This window comes from Electrophorus electricus, chromosome 18 (assembly GCF_041902795.1).
Source record: "Electrophorus electricus isolate QZ-2024a chromosome 18, ASM4190279v1, whole genome shotgun sequence".
Taxonomy (NCBI): Eukaryota; Metazoa; Chordata; class Actinopteri; order Gymnotiformes; family Gymnotidae; genus Electrophorus; species Electrophorus electricus.
In genome coordinates this window covers 18,728,182-18,751,551 of record NC_137514.1, presented here as the reverse complement: position 1 = coordinate 18,751,551, position 23,370 = coordinate 18,728,182, and the positions used below count along the sequence as shown (strand labels likewise).

The following is a 23,370-nucleotide window of genomic DNA, read 5'->3' as shown; positions in this document are numbered from 1 at the left end:
GAGGATTCTCAGTGCCTGTGCTTTAGCTAGGTAGCTAGCTATCTAGCTAAGTAAGTGGTTCACCCAAAATGGTATGCAATGAAGCATTAAACAACTTGTTGCCTGTTAAGAGTTCTCTTTGTTCCTTCATTAATCACATAATTAAGTAGTTATACTGGTGGATTATATAAAAAAATATTGTGATGTGATGATTGTGAAGACAATAATGATGATTACTGTAATTATTAATGTAACTGGTGCCATTTTGCTCAGTGCAAAAATATAGCTATTTTTGTTGCTCTGGACTTACACAGATGAGCTGCTATATAAAATCAAAAGGCATAGTTATATGCAAGCTATGTAACATTTAACACTGCATTCATTATTATTATTGTTTTTTCTTAAGGGTAACATAAGGGTCTTTTCATATGAGCAACTACCCATACATGCGCATAAACAAAACATTTGGATAAAAGTATCAGCTAAATAATGTAAATTTAATTGTAATGTAAATTTATGTTAAAAACTCATTTATACTGTTTTTTTAGCAATCAACAGCAGACAACTGAATATTCAAGGGGAAGATATTTTTTTTACTGGAAGGGACTTACCTGAGGAACTCTTGTCCTTTCTGGGTTTCACATAGCCATCCTCAGTAGCAGCTCCTCTCTGGGTTTTCTCTCCCAGGAAGACAGTAGGGTCGGCACTGTAGCGCTGGCTGCTGCCATCCTCCCCAGCTCCAGGCTGCTTCTTCAGGCTCCCATTACAGCGCTGCTCTTCCTGGGAGGCATGAGCCACCCGCTGGACTCCTGCTGGAGCTGATGGGCTGACTGTAGGAGTGGCAGCTTCACAAGACTGTGCTCCTGCAAGCTCTTTAGGCTGAAGAGCTCCATCGTGGTAACAACACTGGTTCTGAGAGGGAAAGGGGTTATAGCACTCCTGGCACCTTTTTTCTGAAAAGAGTATACACCGACCTAACCCCTAATCACCATGGAAGGATAAGAAAAGGAACAATGAGGTCACACTACTTGTGTAAAACTGTTTGTTACTGAATAATACCTTCTCAGACTTGTAACACCTGCTATAGACTGACTCAGAAAGCAAACACCAATCATTGTTTCACAGTCATGAATGGACTAATCACAGTGGCATGTTTTGCAAGTTAGAGAAGTTCTGTTGTATTTTTTATTTGTTTTCCTTTGTTTACAGAAATTAGTTTTTGGAGGGTCGTTTAGAATGTTATGCTCTTGCAATTGTGATTCTGTGATTAACAGAATTAATGTGTGTGTGTGTGTTTTCTTTTTTGTTGCCTCCTTTTGGCCTTAGACCATCGAGCCAGTACAATAGGGTCATAACAACATCTTGGGTCCTGTCCTGTCAAGGAAATCTAGGAAAGTGGTAGTGTCCTCCCCCCAAACTCTATGTAACTGGAAATTCTTGAGAAATGTGTTTATTAAAATCACCATTTATTTGTTTAAAGCCTGAATTTCAATAAATGATCAAAAGTAAATTGTCTTCTGAAGTTCTAAGAAAACAAATACGTTGAACATATTCTTATAGTGACAGAGGTAATTCTCTGTGCTCACCCGATTGGAATCCAGATAAGGTCTGGAGGTGTGGGAAGAAGAAGGGGTATTACAGGGTTGTGGTACCAAGTACTCCTCAGCGTCCATCAGCTCTCCCAGATCTTCCTCACCCAGAAGACTCTGGAAAAACTTACTGTGGGTTGGACTGGGTGGCTTCATGCAGTCATCCCCCTGAAAAATGAAATAAAAAAAGCCTAATTACTCTCCACCTGAGAAAGTGTAAGAGCTAAGAGAGAAAAACAGTTTCTTTTTTATATGCAGGGACATAACAACAAAGACATTTATCATGTTGCCATTTGCACTACTTACCTGGATTACTAGGTATCTCTGTGGGTCTCTGGCCATCCTGCAAAACTCCACAGCAAGCTCTTTAAACTTGGGCCGACTGTCGGCATCGATCATCCAACCTTGAGGGGGTGATGGAGCAAGACGACATAAGTCACAAGGAGAAGTAAGCCCCTTCACACAACACAGTGGCAAACTTATCGTTATGATCATAGAGTCATTGGGGTACCATAGTGTTTCTTCAGTATAATGGAGTCTGTTATTAATAGATTGTGTTCCAAATACCAGAATGAAATGACATGAAATGATAAATTGAAATTCTTAAGCACTTGACCTTTGTTCAGGAAAATGGAAACAAAACAATACCTCATGTCATCACTGATTCATTTGACGGAATTCATTAAAGGTAATCTGAGAGAGTTCAAAGGTTACAAAAAAAAAAGGTGTGAAAGAAAATTGTCTAGTGTCTGCCTCTTAACCAGTCAGTTTCATATGTTTAGCTGACATCCAGGACATCACTGCTGGATGAATCAATTTACCCATGGCCATCATTTACTTGAACCCACCTCATGTTGTGTGATCCTCATTTCCTAACAATTATGATCCTCTTGGAGGGTATACTCCAGACCTTTATCTAAATGAGCAGCAATTACTAAAGTAATCAAACTGAATTTGATCTCTATCAATAGTTCATTATCTGTGAGTTTATTATGGATAAGGTTACAACTGAGTCTAATTGTAGTTAGATTTAATGCTTCTAATCTACATTTCTTGTGTACGTTTTATTTGGTTGAGAAAATTCACAATAGATCCAAATACTAATGTCAGGGACTTCTTTTTCAATCTACATATAATACAGTGTATGCTTAGAGCCTGTACTGTGATACTGTGATCTGGCCTATCTAGATATCCATGCTGAATACAGTGGGTTGAGCCTCCATATGAGACTCACATTTGACCATCACCATGTAGACATCTATGGTGCATATTGGGGGTTGAGGCAGACGTTCGCCTTTTTCCAGAATGTCTGGAATCTCACGTGTGGGAATCCCATCATATGGCTTTCCTCCAAATGTCATCAGCTCCCAGATAGTCACTCCTGGTATAGTTGATATCATAAATGTAAAAACATTTTTACTTATATTGCATGGCTCCTAAGTAACAAATTTATTAAAACTAAGATGGAATAACCAATTGTAATGTTCAATATAATACTTGTTTATTTAGGATGATAGTGGGAATGGAGCTAAGTAAATATATGATCTATTCTATTTGTTGTTTGGAGAGAAACTACACATACGTTGGAGCACGGTTGAGCACAGTTCATTTCCTTCCTGTCTACAAGTGTACAAAGATTGTAGCACACAAAATTAATTCTAAAACGTTGCACCTATCAAGGACTCTAAATCTACCACTGTGAGACCCATTTATATAGAAGCACTCACATAACTACTGTTCACAATGTAGGAAGTTCTCTTAAATGAGAATATAAAATACTCTTATTGGTAAACTACTAGCAATCATAATTCATCTCACCATAGCTCCAGACATCACTCTGGTGTGTGAACTTTCTGTAGTGGATACACTCCAGTGCCATCCATTTGATAGGCATCTGCACAACAGTAAGAGAGTGATAAAGCAAGAAAACCGCTTCATTTGCCTTTAGCAGGAGTAGTGAATAAATCTAAACTTCATCAATGCATAAGTTGAATGATATTTTCACCTCTTGCTTTTTGTATTGAGAATATAGCTATGAGCCAGGACAACTTACTGTTTGTGACAGTAAGAGTCTGGTCTGCTTCCTGACCTTGCCGCCATCTGCGTTGTACTCCTTCTCATCAGCATCAAGCAGGCGAGCCAGGCCGAAGTCTGTGATCTTGATGTGGTTGGGAGATTTCACCAGAACGTTACGGGCAGCCAGGTCCCTGTGGACCAGCCTCCTCTCCTCCAAGTACATCATCCCCTAAAAGTGTGGAAGCCAGAAAAATAAAGGAAAATATGTTAGTCTTTATTCATGACCAGAATCTGGCTGCAGGTGATTGTGGTAGCTATTGTTATGGATTTTCATTAAGGGTTTTATCACGTTTATTCCCATCTGATCATATGCTGTCATTAATATTCACTTCATGAGCTATTTCAAAACTGGTATTTAGGGATTTAAGTGTAACCCAATTCAATTGTGACATGCAGCACTAACTTTATGTTTTTCATAAGCACAGAAGTCTGTGTGACATAAAAGCCTCAAATGCAGATTCATTTTCCTCCAGACTATTGGGAAAATGAAGACTCACCTTCTTTGCACTCTTCTCTTTCACCTTATGGGTGATTCTCTTTGACCTTTGAGTGAGCACATCAAGGCTTTTTTATTAAGACATGTCATATTACATTCTGTCCCTGCAGGCAGGCTGGAAATCTGTACAACACCTTACATGATGACATCTCCTTGCATCCTGCTGTTCCACACATGCCCATCTAACCTCTACATGTGTGAACATGTACCAAACAATGATTGATAGCATTTTGTAATGTATAAATTAGTTAATTGGTGGAGGAAATGCATCAATTTTAAGACAGAATGCCGTTATCTAGGTAAATGTTTGAGGTTACACAGTTATACAGTAGAACCACTTGTTGTGTTTTAAAATGTTATATTATTATGTGTGTGCATTTGCATACACATCAGACAGCAAACTGAATCGAGCATACCAAACCAAGTTAAATAAAGCGATCGGGTGCGTCACAAAAGGAAAGCACAGGTGGATTATAAAGATAAGGTTGAAACTGAAGACTGAGGCTTGAAGACTGGAAATGTAAAAGAAGCCTGGCATGGATTGAACAAAACGATGGGAAGGAAAACAGAAACCAGATCCACTGTAACATGAATCTCTCAAATAAGGCAATTTTATTCAAGATTTGATGGGCATGATTTTAGCATAGTGTTTGAGGTTGCTTTTGTTGGTATGGTTCCACGTGCCATGTTTTTACAGGACAAGCAGGTGATTTCAGTGTTTCAAAGGATTAATCATCATAAAGCCACTGGGCCAGATGGCATTAAGGGGAAAGGTTTAATGAAATGTGCTGGGATCAGGCTTTACTCAGCTATTCCAAACTTTCATCATTGCAAGTTTTGTGCCATGGGCCTGGAAAATGGCCACAATCATCCCTATGTCCGAAAAAAACCATTAAATGATTTTAGTCCTATTGCCTTCATATTACTACTCAGCCAAAAAAATAGAGCACGTAGAGTACAAGCATAGAGCACTGAGCAAAATCATGGAGCACCTACTTTGGAAAGATCTCTAATCTCAGTTTAGTGAGTGTGTGGATCCAGTGCATATTGCTTAGAATTATTATTAACTGGATAAATAATAGTAACTATTATTTTACTGGATAAAGTTCACAATCACAAAAAAAGCAAATGTTCATCTCAGGATTCTTTTTATGGGTTTATCTGCAGTCTTTAATAAACCACATCTTCACCTCCTTTTAAAGTGCTTGTGCAATCTGCATGTCAGTAGAGGCCCGGTGTGTTGGATCTGGGAATTCCGGGAATTCCCCAGTGAGTCTGTTTTAAAAGTGTCCTGTTTGACTGCCATGTTCTGAATCCTCAAGGCTGTGTCTCCTTTGCTGTTCTCTCCCTTATAAGGTATGGAGATCTGGCCTTTTTTTCTTGCCAGAAAAATGCAGACAGTGCTCTCTACATCAACAGGTATTCCTATGTCAATACATCAATGTTGTTGTTGTCTTCAGTTTCCTATGGCTACAGAAATGGATATAAAGGTTTTGTCATTGTTGCTACAATTTTATTTGTGTTTAATTTAGTCAAATTAGTTATATTGACTTTTATAATGAATTTTACTTTACACTTTACTAAATGTGTAGTGTTTTATATGTCAGTGCCAAAGAACATTTTCCACATAATCTAAATTAAGTGGGCATTATTTCTGATTCTGATTCTGATACCTGATTAGAATTACTTGCTCAAGGGTCTCTGTACCAATGATGGAAAGGCACCAGAACAACTGCATTTAGATTCTATTACAGGTCTACAAAGCAGCTTTGTCAGTTTTCAGGATGATTAAACACCATGAAAATTGATGTCCTGCCAACACATTAATTATTTACATCAATGAACTCTAAGTCTAAAATGGAGGCCCATGGAGGATGGACATGGACAGAATAGGCACAGACAGGAATTTCTCATTTAGTGCTCAATCACCTAGTTATTAATGCTGAAATGAAAAGAAAAAAAAAACATCCTAACCTTCGAACCCATCTGGGAAAGACAAGAGTTCTCACAGAACAGTGCTGACTGGGAAACAGAACATAAAAAGGCAAGTACTCAAAGCTATGATGGCAGTCTGAGCAGGGGGCTGCATGGTTGTCCTCAGGAAACATTCCTTTTTTCTGTGCTAAACAGTGTGCCAGCACTTTGTAAGCCTTCTGCCAAAGACAGGAATCATTGCTGCTTAAAACTAGTTATACTGCAGCCACTGAAATTTATGTGGACATGCATAAGGCGGACAAAAGCTGAGTCAAGAAGATTGCACTAAAATGTATTTGGTACTAAACCTTTCCAGCGCACCAGATGAATGTGTGAGTTAATCGATGGAACAGACGCCCTGCGGGGAGAAAGTTGAGGATTCATCCATCATCACACCACTTTTAGAGAGTCACTGCATCACAGAACTCACAGCGCAGGAAGTGTACTAATGTCAGCAAGGTCAGCCACATTCACGCACACACATGTACATGCACACAGAGACACACACGCAGGCACAGCCTATCACTCCAGAGAGAGAGCTGAATTATAGTACAGCAAATTTAATTCTCCGCTAACACATTAATGGTATCGATTCCCTTGGATTGTTTACACAGTCACTCCAGTACGGATTCCAAGCTGCTGTTTTTGCCATTCTGAAAATACAAAGCTCCCCAAGATACATTATCCAACAAAGGATTTCACTCCTCTCCCTCGACCCCACACCTCCCCAACAGTAATACTGCCTAACAATAATCTGGTATCCAGCCTATACAATTACAATTGCATAAGATCCTTTGTGAGTACCACTGAAAGTGGGCCTAAAGTAGATTACCTTTGGACCCTGGACAACTGATCAATAAAGATGCTGTGATAAGGACCTGCTTTTCCTTTGCAGATAATATTAATCCACCGTCTTAAAAGTAACCGTACATGTGCATTAATGTACTTGATCAATGAGTGATAAAAGCGATGATTATTAAAAACAAATGTGCGAATGGAGGTAAGAAATCGAGGCTGATCTCTGATTCCAGTCCCTTTCGAGGGCAAGTATACATCTTAAATCATACCTAAGTCACTCATAGTCACTGATAGTCATACCTAATTAGCCTGTGAATATAAAGTAAATTCAAAATCATGAAAAAACTCTATTACAAGGACTACTACAACAAAAATAACAACCATCTTCATCAAAATCATTATTCAAGTATAGAGAGCTATAGTTAGGTTTTGTGCACTATTTACATCAGTGAATAATATACTAATCATCAGAGATTAAAGCTATTAGGCTAAATAATGCAATGTGATGCGAACTATAAAACAAACACTTTGAAGTGTGAAAATTATTGATGGACATTGAAACAACTTCAAGAGGGTGTGAGAGATCAAAGAAACAGTATGACCACACCAGAGGCCTTGAACACAACGTGTGTTGCCACTCAATGTTTGCTCAAAGCCAAAATTTAATAAATAAATTTTAAAAATTCAGTCATCCAGCAGTATTAATATAGGTCTGGTGGGCATGTGTGTGTGGCTTAGCATTACAAACCAATTCATTCCCCTTCAGGGTAGAGTAAGCCAGCCATGGGGCAGGCCTTCACATGCTCCACTAGAGATACAGTGGTGTGAAAAAGTGTTTGCCCCCTTCCTGATATCTTATTTTTTTGCATATTTGTCACACTTAAATGTTTCAGATAATCAAACAAATGTAAATATTACACAAAGATAACACAAGTAAACACAAAATGCAATTTTTAAATGAAGGTTTTTATTATTAAGGGGAAAAAAATCCAAACCTACATGGCCCTGTGTGAAAAACTGACTGCCCCCTAAACCTAATAACTGGTTGAGCCACCCTTAGCAGCAACAACTACAATCAAGCCTTTGCGATAGCTTGCAATGTCTTTTACATCACTGTGGAGGAATTTTGGCCCAGTCATCTTGTTGTAATTCAGCCACATTGGAGAGTTCTTGAGCATGAACCACCTTTTTAAGGTCATGCCACAGTATCTCAATCAGATTTAGGTCAGGACTTTGACTAGGCCACTCCAAAGTCTTCATTTTGTTTTTCTTAAGCCATTCAGAGGTGCACTTGCTGGTGTGATTTGGATCATTGCCCTGCTGCAGAACCCAAGTGCGCTTCAGGTTGAGATCATGAACAGGTGGCTGGACATTCACATTCAGGATTTTTTGGTAGACAGCAGAATTCATGTTTCCATTTACCACAGCAAGTCTTCCAGGTCCTGAAGCAGTAGAACAGCCCCAGACCATCACACTACCAGCACCATATTTTACTGTTGGTATGATGTTCCTTTTCTGAAATACTGTGTTACTTTTATGCCAGATGTAATGGGACATGCACCCTTCAAAAAGTTCAACTTTTGTCTTGTCAGTCCACAGAGTATTTTCCTGTGGCTGTGTGGCTGAAGATGACTGGGTCAAAATTCCACCACAGTGATGTAAAAGACTTATTGCCAGCTATCGCAAAGGCGTGATTGGAGTTGTTGCTGCTTAGGGTGGCCCAACCAGTTATTAGGTTTAGAGGGCAATCAGTTTTTCACACAGGGCCATGTAGGTTTGGATTTTTTTCCCTTTAATAATAAAAACCTTCATTTAAAAATTGCATTTTGTGTTTACTTGTGTTATCTTTGTCTAATGTTTAAATGTGTTTGATGATCTGAAACATCTAAGTGTGACTAACATGCAAAAAAATAAGATATCAGCAAGGGGGCAAACACTTTTTTCACACCACTGTATGTAAGACGAGAGGTAGAGGTAAACCAATCAAATGCTGCTAGAGACCCGAGGGACAGGGTAGGAGTGATTGGGGTGGGGGGCATCAGTGTGGCTCCACCCATTCCTGTCCAGCTGGCATATGTGCATTACCAGCAGATAAAGTTGCTCTGCAGTGAAAGCGGAGATGCTCCCTATGTGCCCTATTATAACGGTATCTTGCCTACGGCTGGGGAAATAACAACGATTACACTTACACCATGCTGAGGGCCTCATTAAGGGAAATCTGGTTCTTGAAACAAAGGTAGAGGTTTAGCTGTAGAGAAACAGTTACAGATACACTGAGGACAGTAGGGGAGAGAGAGAGAGAGAGAGAGAGAGGACAGAGGGGGACAGAGTGACAGAAAGGCAGAGCAAGAAGGTGAGAGAAATGGAGAAAGATGCAGATAAATGAGAGAGAGAGAGAACAAGTTGCCATTTCTATCTTTCATTACAAAAGTGACTCGAATCTCAGTGATCCCACAGTCCACTCAGCAGATGGTTTCAGATTCCAGACCACTGCCCAGAAAGTTGGTGGTTTGAAATCTGTGGCTGGTTAAAAAAAAGCTAAAAACAACATATGACTTTACAAATAAAGTTTTGTTCTATCCTATGAATTTTCTCAGTAGGAGGCTTCTAAATATATTTTGCTCTGTGTTTGTATGACTATTTTCTTCTGACAGCAGCCAAAAGCATTAATACAAACACACACACACATACACACACACACACACACACACACACACACACACACACACACACACACACACACATATATATATATATATATATATATATATATATATATATATATATATATATATATATATATATATATATATATATACACATACACACACACACACATATATATATATATATATATATATATATATGTAAGTATATTTAAGTTGCTTTGGCTGTGTCCGATACTGTTACCTGGACCTCTCTTGGAAAGGTGTCCAAATGCTAGAACAGTCTGGGCGCCTTCGTTAAGAGTTTCACTAATCCAGGCATGTGTTAAGGAGTGAACAACCCTGTGACCAGTAAAGGCATATAAATGCAAATGAACCTGTGGACATGCATCGGTAGGTAGCAGAACAAAAACATCCATGCAAGGACATAAAAAGAGTGTGTTCAGAATGTAAAATGGCTAGTCTCCTGCTGGCCAGGGGTGGTGATTTTTAATATCTTGACATGCGCTGTAGGCAGAGAGTCATATATTTAATAGCTATCTTCTTTCTTGCCACATGTGTTTACATCCAAAATCTTTTGGACAAGCTGGGGTCAACATGACACAGAGTGGGGGAAGAGTCGATGGCTAGGCTCTTCTCTTTTAAGCCAATAACAGAACAGGCCAAAACAGGCCGGAACAGGATAGAACTGGCTAGAGCAGTCCAAAACAGACCAGAATAGGGCAGAACCTGTGACGTAGATGGCACAAATGAAGTGAGAGGCGAGGCAGAACAGACTTGTTCTTTATTTTCCATTAGGAATGTAATAATATGAAAATACTCTAAGATGAAGCGTCTTTGTAGTATTTGCGTTGCACCGACAGGCACTTGAGGTTTTGACTGCTAATGCGCAGTGCAGTCTCTCTGAACCTGCAGAAATATATAGTGACAGGTAATGAGGAGCAGGCATCTCCTGTCAAAAGGCAGGTGATTGTGAACGGGGCAGGTTAGTGGTACAGTCACTGTCTGGAGTAGGTGTGTCCCTTCTGGTAGGAGACCGGCCTACCGTGACAGAACCCCCAACCCAAAGACCCCGCCAGGCTCTTGGAACGTGCCTCGTCCTGCCGACTCGGGGCAGGCTTCAGCAAGTGCAGCCTATGGAAGGAGGTAACGAGGTCAGGGTTCAAAATCTGGGAGGCCGGAACCCAACTGCACTCCTCCGGACCGTACCCCTCCCAGTCCACCAAATATTGCAGTCCCCTCCCTCTCCTTCAGGAATCCAGCAGGGTCTGCACTCTATACACCGGGCCCTCTTCCATTTCCAAAGGTAGAGGCAGGTCACCCAAGGAAGCTTCCTCTTCTGTGAGGGACCCTGTAGGACACCTCATTGATCTGGTCATTTATGGTGTAAGGGCCCTCATACCTGGCCTTGCTTGTGGTGCCAGCAAGGCCGTCCTTGGTGGAGACCCACACCTTCTGTCTGATCATGAATTGAGGGGTTTCTCCCCATTTTCTGTCCACCTTTATCTTGTAGGCAGTGATCACCTTACGTAGTTTCTGGTGCATCTCCTCCCAGGTCCGTTCGCTCTCCTTGCACCATCTCTCCACTGCTGGCTGTTCTGATGCAGGGGTGTTCCAGGGGTAGAGAGGTGGTTGGTAACCTAAAATGCACTCAAATGGGGTGAGATCAGTTCCCATGTGGCACAGAGTTCTGCACCTACTCCACCCATGGGAGGTACGTGCTCCATGTCTCTGGTGCTGACAGTAGAGGCGCAGGAAGTTACCAAGTTCTTGGTTCACCCTCTCCACTTGCCTATTAGCCTGAGGGTGATAACCGGATGTTAGGCTGACTGTGATGTTCAGCTTACCTAACAGTTCTTTCCATACCCGTGATGTGAACTGGGGGCTGCGATCCGACACAATGTCCTCAGGTAGGCCAAACTGTCTGAATACCCGGCAGAATAATATGTCTGCTGTTTCTAGCACAGTGGGCAGGGCTGTTAAAGGGACAAGATGAACCATTTTAGAGAACCAGTCCACGATACTTAGGATGGTGGTATTGCCCTCTGAAACAGGTAGGTCCGTGACAAAGTCCACCATCAGGTGGGACCATGGTCGAAGGGGCATAAGAAGGGGCAGAAGCTTACCTGCTGGAAGAACGCATGTCATTTTACTGTGGGCATAGTCAGCGCAAGAAGCCACATATCTCACCACCTCCTTGTTTATCACTGGCCACCAATAGTGCCCCGATCAGCTGTGTGGTGTGACTGGCACTTTGGTGTCCTTTCCCCAAAGATGTATGCACCCACATGATGAGAGCTTCCTGATGTTTTGGTGGCACATAGATGTGATTAGGAGGGCATTGTGGATGCGGGTTGGCTGCCTTTATTCATCGGTCCAACTCCCACTCTAGAGATGCCAAAAAGCATGAGGGAGAGAGAACAGGTTCCGAGCTCAACGATAGGGCTTCTGCATTGTGTTGCCAGGAGAGCGCGTCCGTTCGAATGTTCTTCTCCCCAGGCCTATAGGTGACCCGGAACTGGAACCTGGAAAAAACAGATTGACCATCTAGCCTGTCTGGCATTTAGTCTCTTGGTGGTCTGGAGGTATTCTAGGTTCTTGTGGTCCATATACACAGTAAAGGGGTGTCGCGCTCCCTCTAGCCAATCCCTCCATGCCTCGAAGGTGACCTTCATGGACAGCAGCTCCCTATCCCCAATGCTGTAGTTCCACACTGCCAGACTCAGTTTTTGGGAGAAGTATGCAATAGGTCTTAGACCGCCTCTCTCTCCTGTATGTTGAGATAGTACAGCGCACACTCCTGTCGGAGGCATCCACCTCCACCACAAATGGACAAATGGTCAATCTGGGTCAGGCTGTCATAAAACTGGCATTGTTGAGAAAGCAGTCTTGAGCTCTTCAAATGCCTTTTCTACCTTGGGGGTCCATTTGATCCTTCAGGCGGGGCCCCGGAGCTGGTCTATAAGGGGCCTTGCTAGAGAGCTGAAGGGTCAGATGAACCTCCGGTAGAAGTTGGCAAAGCCAAGAAAATGCTGTTGTGCCTTACGTATGAGTGGTCTGGGCCAAGCCATGCGGCCAGAGTCCAAAATTCCATGGGTAGCTCCGCCGCAGATCTCAATCCCTGCTTCAAGCATAAAAGCGCTTGTTCGCAGAGCCTCCCTTGGTGGGGAAGGTTAAACACTGCTCGTAGTTCCCTCAAAAAACTGGACGCGAGCCTTATCCGTGAGCTGGGAGATAATAAATGCCACTTTAGTGCGGTCAGATAGTTGTGGCTGGTAGCCGAAAAACAGTTCACATTGAACTATGAACCCTTCGCAGGTTTCAGGATCTCCTCTGTACGCCTTAGAGGAGATGATTCACCCCTTCAGGCACCGGTGGGCTAGCGGGGAGGTTGTTTGTGCCAGGCAGTTGACGTACTGGCCGAGAGTCTGTACCATTGATCGAACTTCCCCGATTTCCTGCCATTGCTGCTCCAGCGCCACCATCTGGGTAGCCAGCAGGTGAGCCCAGTCAGGGCTGCTCGCTTCGCTTCCTGGGGTCTGCACATTCTGTGACATAGGCAGCACAGATGAAGCGAGAGGCGAGGAAGAACAGACTTGCTCTTTATTTTCCATTAGGAATGCAATAATACAAAACAACTCTAAGATGAAGCGTCTTCGTAGCATTAGCGTTGCACCGACGGGGACTTGAGGTTTCGACCGCTAATGTGCAGTGCTGTCTCTCGGAACCTGCAGGAATATATAGTGACAGGTAATGAGAAGCAGGTGTCTCCTGTGAAAAGGCAGGTGATTGTGGGCAGGTTAGTGTTATGGCCCCTGTCTGGAGTGGGTGTGTCCCTCCCGGTAGGTGACCGGCCTATCGTGACAGAACCAATAACAAGTTGTCACTAAAAGAGCAATATGAATTGATGGCAGAGAGCTTTCACAACATGTACATCCACAAATTAACTGACATTATTAGTAAATTAAATACCTGGACAATAATTGTTTTTTAGTAGATGTAAATGCAATTGATAGCTCAAACAAATTGCTCTAAAGTAAACAAAGAAACCTAGGATACGTATTTCAATTTCAAATACAAGTAAAACAACATAGTGCAAATAGTTTGCGCTGAAGAAATGCAACATGCATATAAAATAATACAATTCAATAATACAAATAATAAAGTAATACAATTGTCACAAATAAATATACAATAAAACAAACTGCACACATACAGTGTATACACAATACAATGCATATAAGTATAATATAAACAATATAAGTCCAAAACCAATCCCGCTATTTATATGTTTTGATTTTAAAATTCTTTACGTGTTTCTTCTAGATAATTATTAAGTCTTGATAGAAAATTGAGAATTGACCTTAATTTGCTCATGTGCGTGTCACGTTGGAACATCTTGTGGGCTGAAGAGACCCGTTGTCTTCGTGTCCTTTAGATTTCAATGTTCTTCTCGTACTTTCATTTTAGAAGCTGTCTATTTAAGGTCTCAGGTGATTAGTTTTAGTATCAGCGCTTCCTCCCTGAACTCGTGTCAGGGGAGGGCGAAACCCTGGACTGGACTGGAGATACAGTCTGTTATGGAGTTAAACCCTGACCTGGACCTGAAGCCCAAAACAGCCAATGCCACCACAAGCATCTTAGAATTCTCAAAAACTGTACCACTTGGCCAATAAATCATGACAATAATCTGACTTGCTCTCATAAAACAACACCAAGATGTGAAACTTGTCCCTATTAAGACCTACACATCAAATCACGAACATACTTTCAGAGACAGCTGGGTGGTTTTTAATATGCAAATGATGGATACCCTACTGTATATATATCAAAACAAAACATGTATGAAGTATTAAAAAACAAAAAAAGAAACAAACAAATAAATAAATCAGAAAATCAGCCTCTATAGGCTACAGTGGAAAGTATTTAATGTGACCTCCCCTTACACTTGAGCAACAGCAGGAACCTGGCTCTCTTAAACCTAAATAAAATGGAACCTGAATGGAATGTTATCCCAGAAGAGTTCAAGATGTGCTTAGCACCAAGGGAGGCCATAGTAAATACTGACTTATCCCTGTAGAAGCCATTTTGTTCTGAAAAATAGTTTTTAAAGATTTTTTTTGTACAAATTTCCTGTATTTTATGTTTGTATCTTAATAAAGAGACTGAGAAATAATTATATATGGTCATTAAACCATTGCTAAATCAAAAAATGTAATGGGAGCCTATATATATAATTTCTGCACCTCAACAGAAGGTTCACCAATCCCCTTTGTACTCTTCTGTTCCACCAATGAGAGGAGATGTGCAAGTGGATGGCGTGTGTTGATAAAAATGCAAATTAAAATGGAGAATGCCATCAATTTTCGTGTCTCCCTCCTGTAATGGCTACAATTTCACTGACACTCGTGCTGACATTACTGGGCGTCTTCCTCCATGCCATGTGCTGCAATTATCTGCAAATTAAGCCCTGATGGCAACAGTCTTGACATATGCTCACAACCCCTTGTACTTACACACACACACACACACACACTTACACTTGTGCGATGACATATTTGATAAATGACTGCTTATATATATATATATATATATATATATATATATATATATATATATATATATATATATATATATATATAATGCTTGTTTAAATATATATATATATATATATATATATATATATATATATATATATATATTTTTTTTTTAAACAGGCATTATATATATATATATATATATATATATATATATATATATACGTTTAAACAAGCATTATAATCTCCCATTACTATGAATAATGACTAAACAGTCAAAATATTTGTTAACCTGGAAATGATAGATTTCTTTACCGATGGCTTGAAACAATTTCTTGTGATAAAAGCACTTTACAAGTAAATTTGAAGTAAGTGGTACTAGCAACTTACATGTGTATCAGATACTGTTTAAAACAAAACAACATACATGTGCATGAGATATTGTCTAAAACAAAATAACAAGTGTATGAGATACTGTCTAAAACAAAACAACATACACAGTTCCCCATTTCATCAGTGCGTCTCTCACAGCCAATATGTCTTCTGGCATTACTGCTTATGTTTTATTACACATTATCAGGAAGTCACAAAACTGTGATAAATTATGAACATTTCCTATGACCACTGGCATATATATCCATTATATCTAAAACCACTGATATTGTTAGGCACTAAAGGCCCGCTTCCTACACTTAGATTAAGCTTAAGCTTTGACTGAACCGACTGGTACTACAGTTTAGTCCAAGGCCATTTATGAGAGATCAAAACAAAACAAAATTCCTCTGATAGAAGTAGCCTAAAAACTAAAAGTTAGAAGGATTAGCCACAGTGCCCATACTAACTTGGAACTGGAGAACTGAAGACAGAGAGAGAATGAGAAAGAGAGAGAGAGAAAGAAATCTGTACACTGCCATAGACTGAGATATTATCCCCACTCCTATCTTCAAATGCAAACATTGCTAAATCATTCATGACCTCAGAGTCCCTGCACTGCTGCGGAGGAAAAGGTAGTTGTTGAGTTGGGTTGCCTCTCTCTAATTTGCCTTCATCATACCTCATTTTTTTAAAATATTTCCCCTTTTTTGTGACGTGCAAACACAGGCTGACCAATCCAATCAAATTCTGCAAATGCCCCCCCATCATGCCCCCTTAAACTGGCCTCATAAATTCTAACAAGTAATTGGCAGATTTGGGGTTTATGAACTTAAACCCCATTTCTCACAGCTTTAGGATGCTTAGAAAGTTTGGGCTGGTCTGTGTGTGTGAGCACATGACTGTGTGTGTGAGTGTGTGTGTGGGTGGGTGTGGGGGGGGTTGCCTTTTAAACATAGGAGAGTGAATGCAGCAGATAACCTGGCACGCATTCACTTAAGCTAAGGTGTCTCAGATCTGTTTGAAATCGAATATTACCGTGATGGTTTGTTAACCCTAGCTGTGTTTGGCGACCAGTCCTTTAGTGCAGAGGCTAACATTTTCCATGCCATGCCACACTATATTCGGTTTGTGAAGGGCTCCATAAACAACAGATGAGTCCATGTGAAGGTGCAAAGCATGCAATTCAAATAATACGAGCCACCGCACAGCTGTTACATCTAAAAGAACCTTCACTGGGCTGTTTGAGTGAAGTTCTCAGTACCGTCATAGACACATGTGTTATCAAAATAGGCATCGTACAAAAAACAAAACAAAAAAAAGATGCGGTAAAAGAGAGGCTGGTGGGATGTGAGACTCCACTAATGAGGCCAGTGTAGAGGCATTTGTTCGGCATGACAGAGCTATCTGCCCCGAGAGCAGACAGTACAGAGGTGGTGTCAGCAGGTGGTCTCTACTGAGAGAGAACCTGTAGAGTGAGAGACCTGTGAGAGGCTTGCTTAATTACGGCTGGTGACGTGTATGGCCACTTTGCTTTCCTGTTTTGACTAAACATGCTGTGGACACAAAAGGAGGCTCCACTCACTCACATTTTTTAAACAAACAAACAATTAAACAAACTTCGCACATTGTCATGTCATTTGAGGAACTCACTGCACTTGTGCGCCTGTGGTTAAATAAAACACTTGGGCTCTTCTTGAGTGACTCTCAGATCCATTTCTATGCATATACAAAGGCATTGTTTGGACGGATTTTGGAGGTGTGGCAGATTTCTTGATGTGTAGATGTTAAGTGTAGAATATAAAATGCCCTAACCAGATGGGTTAAGAAAGGCCTCAAATTCATAACTGTTTTTATAAAACACAAAGAATGTTCCCATGTTCAACAAATAATTGAATTAAATATTCATAAAAAGTACAGTAAACAATTCTTCAGGCAATGATGTTTGTTAACACTATGCTATGGCTGCAAAGCAACACTGAGCATGTGTATGTTGAACATTTTACAATGGCTTGCTATGGGACTACCAATTATACTCTAAAACTGGAATACTAATTTTTGTAGTTAATCACAACCATTCTAGCTATTTTTAGGAGGTTTTCTAAAAACAATGGATGCTATTTGTCATGGATCTGGCAAGGATCCATGCTGGGTGTTTTTAAGCAAGCGATGCAGCATCATCAGATTCCCAGTGCCCATGATGCAGAAAACAAGCTGTCATACAAAATGGCAAACATGCTCGCAGTCATTTGTGATGAGGTCTAGGACTGGCAACACAGACTCATTGAACAGTGGCGAGAGGGAGACAAGGCAGTGAGAACATACAGCACAGCACCGCTGACAGTTACAAGAGGACGATTACATCTGTTGAGCCACGGTGACTGATGTGTCTGTTTAAAATGGCCCGTCCGGTTACGTCATTGAAAAAGGCATAGCTGACAGAAAATGGTGAGGGTAGTGCCGCACGGCAGGACGACTCAGCACCATTACGCCCGCATTCAGCAAGTGTGCTAATTTATGCCGCGGGTATTGGAATGAGCCCAAGCAGAGCCAGATACAGCGTGGACCCTTGGATGCCAAGACGGCCTCTGTGAATGCTAATGAGTTCTATTATAGCCAGCACCAGTCAGTGGAACCGAGAGTGGGAGTGTGGGGGTTCAAGGAGAAGTAACTGTCTCATTTTTTTTTTACTGAAGAATCTGTTCATCAAAATGTACTTCCACAGCGAATTGTTTCATCAGGGATCCATTCAGCAGTAAGTGTAACACATTGTACCATTAGCGGAGCTTCCTGGCTGAGATAGCCGGTATAATTCAGAGCTTGAGGATCCTCGCAGTTAATCTGCTTTACATATATCATGTCCCTATTACTGTAATCCCATTGTAAGCATCAGGGTTATTACTCCTCACCATGTGGCTGTGCAGAGGACCTGCCGTGAACCAGGCTGCCAGCGCAACCAGGGACGACCTCCAGCAGCAAGCTTGTGCCACTGGTGAGTGTGCGTAGGGGCAGGGCCAGGTCCGGTTTGCCCCTGTGTTGTTGGCTTCCTCACAAACTCCTCCACTCCCCACTGGCTAGACGGCATGATTAATCGAAATCGTTAAGCTGAGGGCCTTGCTGAAGTGCCAGCTACTGCCTCATGGCCTGTTGACATGCTTGGGATGAAACAGCCACTGTGTGAGCTTGGCGACAGTGTAGCATCGGGTATAGTGAAACACACAGGCAGAAATGGAGAGTTGTCTTCATGAGACATGCCATGCTCAGCTGGGAGCTGCTGCTGAGCTCTCTCCCTCACAAATTCAAAAATTAAGACTGTAGAACTAGCTGAAATAAATTACTGGAAGGTTGGACAGGAAATGGGATATCTCAATGTATTAGGCAAGCTCTTGTCTAAGTATTAATACAAGTTAGGTACCTGGGAAGGTTCTGGAAACTTTTTTTATTTGAACATATTTTTCTGGGGTGTTTTTAAGTCTATTTATTTAGTCCACTTAAAAATGTCTCATTAGCTCAGCATTCCATGAGACACTTTCCTTTGTGGGCATCTATGCACAGAATCTATCTCTCTCTCTCTCTCTCTCTCTCTCTCTCTCTCTCTCTCTCACTCTCTCTCGCTCGCTCTCTCTCTCTCTCACACACACACACACACGCACACACACACACACACACACACAGACACAGACAGCCACAGGGGAAGAGAGAACACGACCAGTTCTGCGGTTTTCAGTCATTTCTTTAGGCCTCTCACTCTCAGCAAGGCACAGGAAGATGTGTTTCTACTATTCCACTTTTATAATCACTCTGTTTTCATGTTCCAGCAGTTCTCTTACTACCCTGAGAACCAAATCTTTGCTGCCATGATTTTCAGAAGGAATATTAAAACATATCTTCAAATAAGAAATATAGAGAAATATAAAAATTAAATAAAGAAAATTAATAACAAAATGTGACTAATGTGTGTCTGATCATATGCACTCACTAGCTTAATACTGTGTTCCCTGTTGGTCCCTCCTTAGCAATGTCCTCAAATTTAGGAAAACATCAAGAAAATGATTTATTTGATGTGATCAACACTATGGCAAATATTCGTAGAAATGTGAACTGAGATCTCTCCAAGAACTCTAAGGTTAAGATTCAAATGACCATTACAAAACCTCAGTCTGCAGACTCACTAACAACTGTATTAGAGGTGTTAATGTCCTAAAAAACATTACAATCAGCGATGAATGAGAGCAAGAGTGGCTGATAACTTGCCCATGGTAACAGACCACAGAGTGGATATGATTATGTTAATGTATATTTTAATGTATCTGGCGCACCGGCACCTATAAGACCAATATATCCACTGAGTGTATGTGTTAGGTATGTGTTCCTAATAAAAGAAGCAGTGGATATATCTCTATACAGTAGTACATATATTGAATTCAATTCAACTTCATTTGAATATACCTTTTTATATCAGGTATTGTCACAAAGAAACTATAGAAATCTGTTTTAAAGAAAATCAGGGTTCAAGCCCCTAATGAGTAAGACAAAGGTGACAGTGGCAAGAAAAAAAAGTATGTCATAGTTTCACCCCTCTGAAATCTAAGTTCCCATAGTAACATTGCCTTGTGGTCTGTGCTTTGTTTTTGTTCTGTATTATGTTTCACTTTCTCCACCCCTGTCTTACTGTGTTCACCTGTGTCTTGTTTATCCCTTTTTAGCCTGTTTATTTAATCCTGTCCATATTGTTGTATGTGGTACATGTTCCTGTTTGCTGTTATGTTTTTTTGTTTTTTTTTTTTGTTTTTTTGTAGCTTGTTAAGGAAAACTGTTTTTTTATTCTGATTTCCTTTTTTTTCTTAGAATTGTTTGGTATTGTTTTGTTCACTGGGGCCATGGTGCTTTATTTTGAGTTGAGTAATTCTCCTAATAAAGCACTCTCTAAGGCTCACTTGACCTGTCTTGACCTTGAACTGTCCTTCTTGTTGTCACCGAGGAAGAAACCTTGACAGGAAACAAGACACAGAAGGGGGAGTCAACCCATCCTCTGATGGTTGACACTGGGACGAATTTATTAGAAATTAATTAAATTGCATTTATTAAGCAACATTACCTTGAGAATTCTTAAACTCTTTGCAGTTACGCGAGGAACATGATTATTACACTGCGAACCCTCAAAAAGTCAAGTGGAATTAGGCAGACATTTGTGTATTAAGTCACAATGAGATTGTAACCTGCTAATCAGCTGAAGCATAATTGTCCCTGTAATGTGTGTTAAATGGATTCTAATTACAGAAATAAGTGGTTGCTGAAGTAATCAACTGTGGAAGTTCACTGAAGTAATCAATAACAGGGTGGAATATGCCAAACGCGCATTGACAGCTTGGGGCACCTGAGACTTTGTGCTCATGGAACTGTGAGATCAGTCCACTGAACCATTGCAGCAAAGCACAGCTCAAACCACATCCTCACATCTGCTGGTGCCACGACCACGGAGGGTTTTGTCGGCAGGGACGATGAGTTAGCGTACAAAGAGGAGGTGCAGCAGCTTACGGACAGGTGCAAAGTCAACAGCCCGCCTCTGAATGTGAACAAAACAAAAGAGATGGTTGTCGACTTCATGAAAGGACAGAGTGATCACTCTCTGCTCATCATCGATAGAACCTGTGGAAATCGTCATGAGTGTCAGGTGCCTTGGTGTTCACCTAGTGGAGAACCTCTGATGGACCCTCAACACCAGCTCCATAGTCAAGGAAGGCCAGCAGTGACTTTACTTACTGAAGAGCTTGAGGAAAGCTCATCTTCTCACCATCATCCTCACCACATTCTACAGAGCATCCTTAGCACCTGCTTCACTACCTGGTTTTGGAGTTGCACCATCTTGGACCTCAAGACCCAAGAGCAAACAGCCCAACACTGATATTTACATCACATCTGCAAAGCCACCAGGATTGCGTATGATCCCACACATCCCTCATACAAACTGTTCTCTCTCCTGCCAACATTGAAAAGGTACATAAGCATTTGGGCCCACATGGCCCGTTATTGCAACAGATGCTTCTCCCAAGCCATGAGCTCCTCACCTGTCAGAGACTGATCTGACACTACTTCATGTGTACACACACAAATGCACACACACACATGCACGCACATGCACACATGCACACAAACACACACATATACTTGCGTGCATATTTAAGTAACACCATCTTACTCCCTGACTTATTCTGCATATTTAAATAACACCTGATGTCAGAATACAGTATTTAACATTACACTGAATTTCACATTCTTAACTCTTGCATCCAAAATACACTATTTAACAAATATCATATTCTATTTAACAAATATTGTATTCTTACATTATAATACTTTATTATTATAGTTGCTGCTACCTCAGTGACTGCTTGTTCATATATGCTATAATTGTGTCTAATAAATACTTAGATGTTACATCTTACATTATGTTACTCACTTCAGTAATGGTCGGTGTTGCCGTGTTCCTGTATTTCGTATTATTGTTGTTTGTACTTTTGTGTCCTGGAGGAGCTTTATCTGAATTTTACTGTGTGCTTGCATATAGATGGAATGATGATTAAAGCTTATTAAGTCTTGCCTTTTGCTACCTTTTCCCTAACCTTAACCATAACCTCCTGGTCAAAGAGAAAAAAAAAGGTAACTGCTTGTGCTTAGGTTACTTGGTTATGAACAGAACAGCTTGCTTACTTCAGAGAGCTTGGATAGAATGTTCACATTTCAAAAAACACTTTCTTTTTTTTTTTTTTGCTGATTTGAATTGTTTTTTGGACACAAGCCTCAGGGATCCCAACTGGAGAATGCAGAAACATACATACACCTTTACAGTGTTGCTATTCAGTTACTGTAATAATTTGCAGAGTGGCAACAGGACTAGACACATTTGGTGACACTAACTTAAATGCCATTACTTAACAGCTACTTAATTGTAATGATTTACTACAAGTAGGCCTATTACTCAATACATTTAAGTTCAGAATAATAAACGAAATTAATACAATTCACCTAATGTACTTATGTTTACACAACAGTAAATATGTCTGTTGCTCATAGTCAGTTTAGGAAATAATTTATGCACAGTTACTTAACCCTAAAGATTAAGGCAGTTGGAGTCCTCAGACCATTTGAGGTGACTTAACTTGGCTGCTGGTGTCACCAGTTGCTCCCATCCTGTCTCATGAGAGACACAACACACATGAGGGCTACATCAGGATAAAGAAAACCAAACAAGGTTGGCAGAATTGGTGTAGCTGGGCTCTGAGCATACTCCCCCTTGCAAGTCATAAGCAAAGTCTCATGGCATAACCAACAATCGTGTGTGGAGGCGGACTGGAAACACAACATTCGCGAAGCTGTACTCGGCCATTCTCACCCGCCAGCATCTGCCCATGCCCCCCACACCCGACACCCCTGCCCTCCAGCATCCACCCCGCCTTCCTGCTGCTCTGCCTGAATGTGCCTAATTTGCCCATGGGTTGCGCAAGCACACTCTTGAGGAAGGAACGTGGGAAAGCACCAGCCGGCGCAAACATTGGGTGGAGCAGGGCGGGTGCAGGGGCGGTCAGGTTCATGGCCTTGTTGAACTCTCGATGTGGCAGAGGGGGAGGAGGGACAGCACCATCTCAGCACCTGAGGATGCTAACGGGGGCTCTGCAGTGTCCTGTCGCAGACGGTCCACACAGCTGAACTAGGAGCACAGTTGCTGAGCTAGTAAACTACCTCAGCTTCCAGCTGCTCATGGTTACAGCTCTTAACTGAAGGGGCCCCTGACCAGCTCTGCATGTGGGCCCTTCCCGCTGTGATGGGCCACATCTTTTTGGCACTTAAGAATTCCAAGATTTTATGGACTTGGACAGATGGGG

The 23,370-nt window shown here is 41.2% G+C and overlaps 1 protein-coding gene across 21 annotated transcripts in view; it reads right to left on the bottom strand.

Moving 5' to 3' along the window:
• The window catches only part of LOC113579187 (receptor tyrosine-protein kinase erbB-4), a 165,432-nt gene that overhangs the window by 5,710 nt on the left and 136,352 nt on the right, over positions 1-23,370 (bottom strand). For 19 of the 21 annotated variants that reach the window (XM_081700975.1, XM_081700987.1, XM_081700977.1 and 16 more), the window contains 6 exons: positions 3,622-3,813; positions 3,387-3,462; positions 2,803-2,949; positions 1,875-1,972; positions 1,566-1,736; positions 591-891 (listed from right to left, as the gene is read on the bottom strand). In XM_081700975.1, the coding sequence (XP_081557101.1) occupies positions 591-891; positions 1,566-1,736; positions 1,875-1,972; positions 2,803-2,949; positions 3,387-3,462; positions 3,622-3,813 (985 nt within the window). The remainder of the gene's footprint in view (positions 1-590; positions 892-1,565; positions 1,737-1,874; positions 1,973-2,802; positions 2,950-3,386; positions 3,463-3,621; positions 3,814-23,370) is intronic. The other 2 variants (XM_035534873.2, XM_027012944.3) reach the window with 1 other exon arrangement.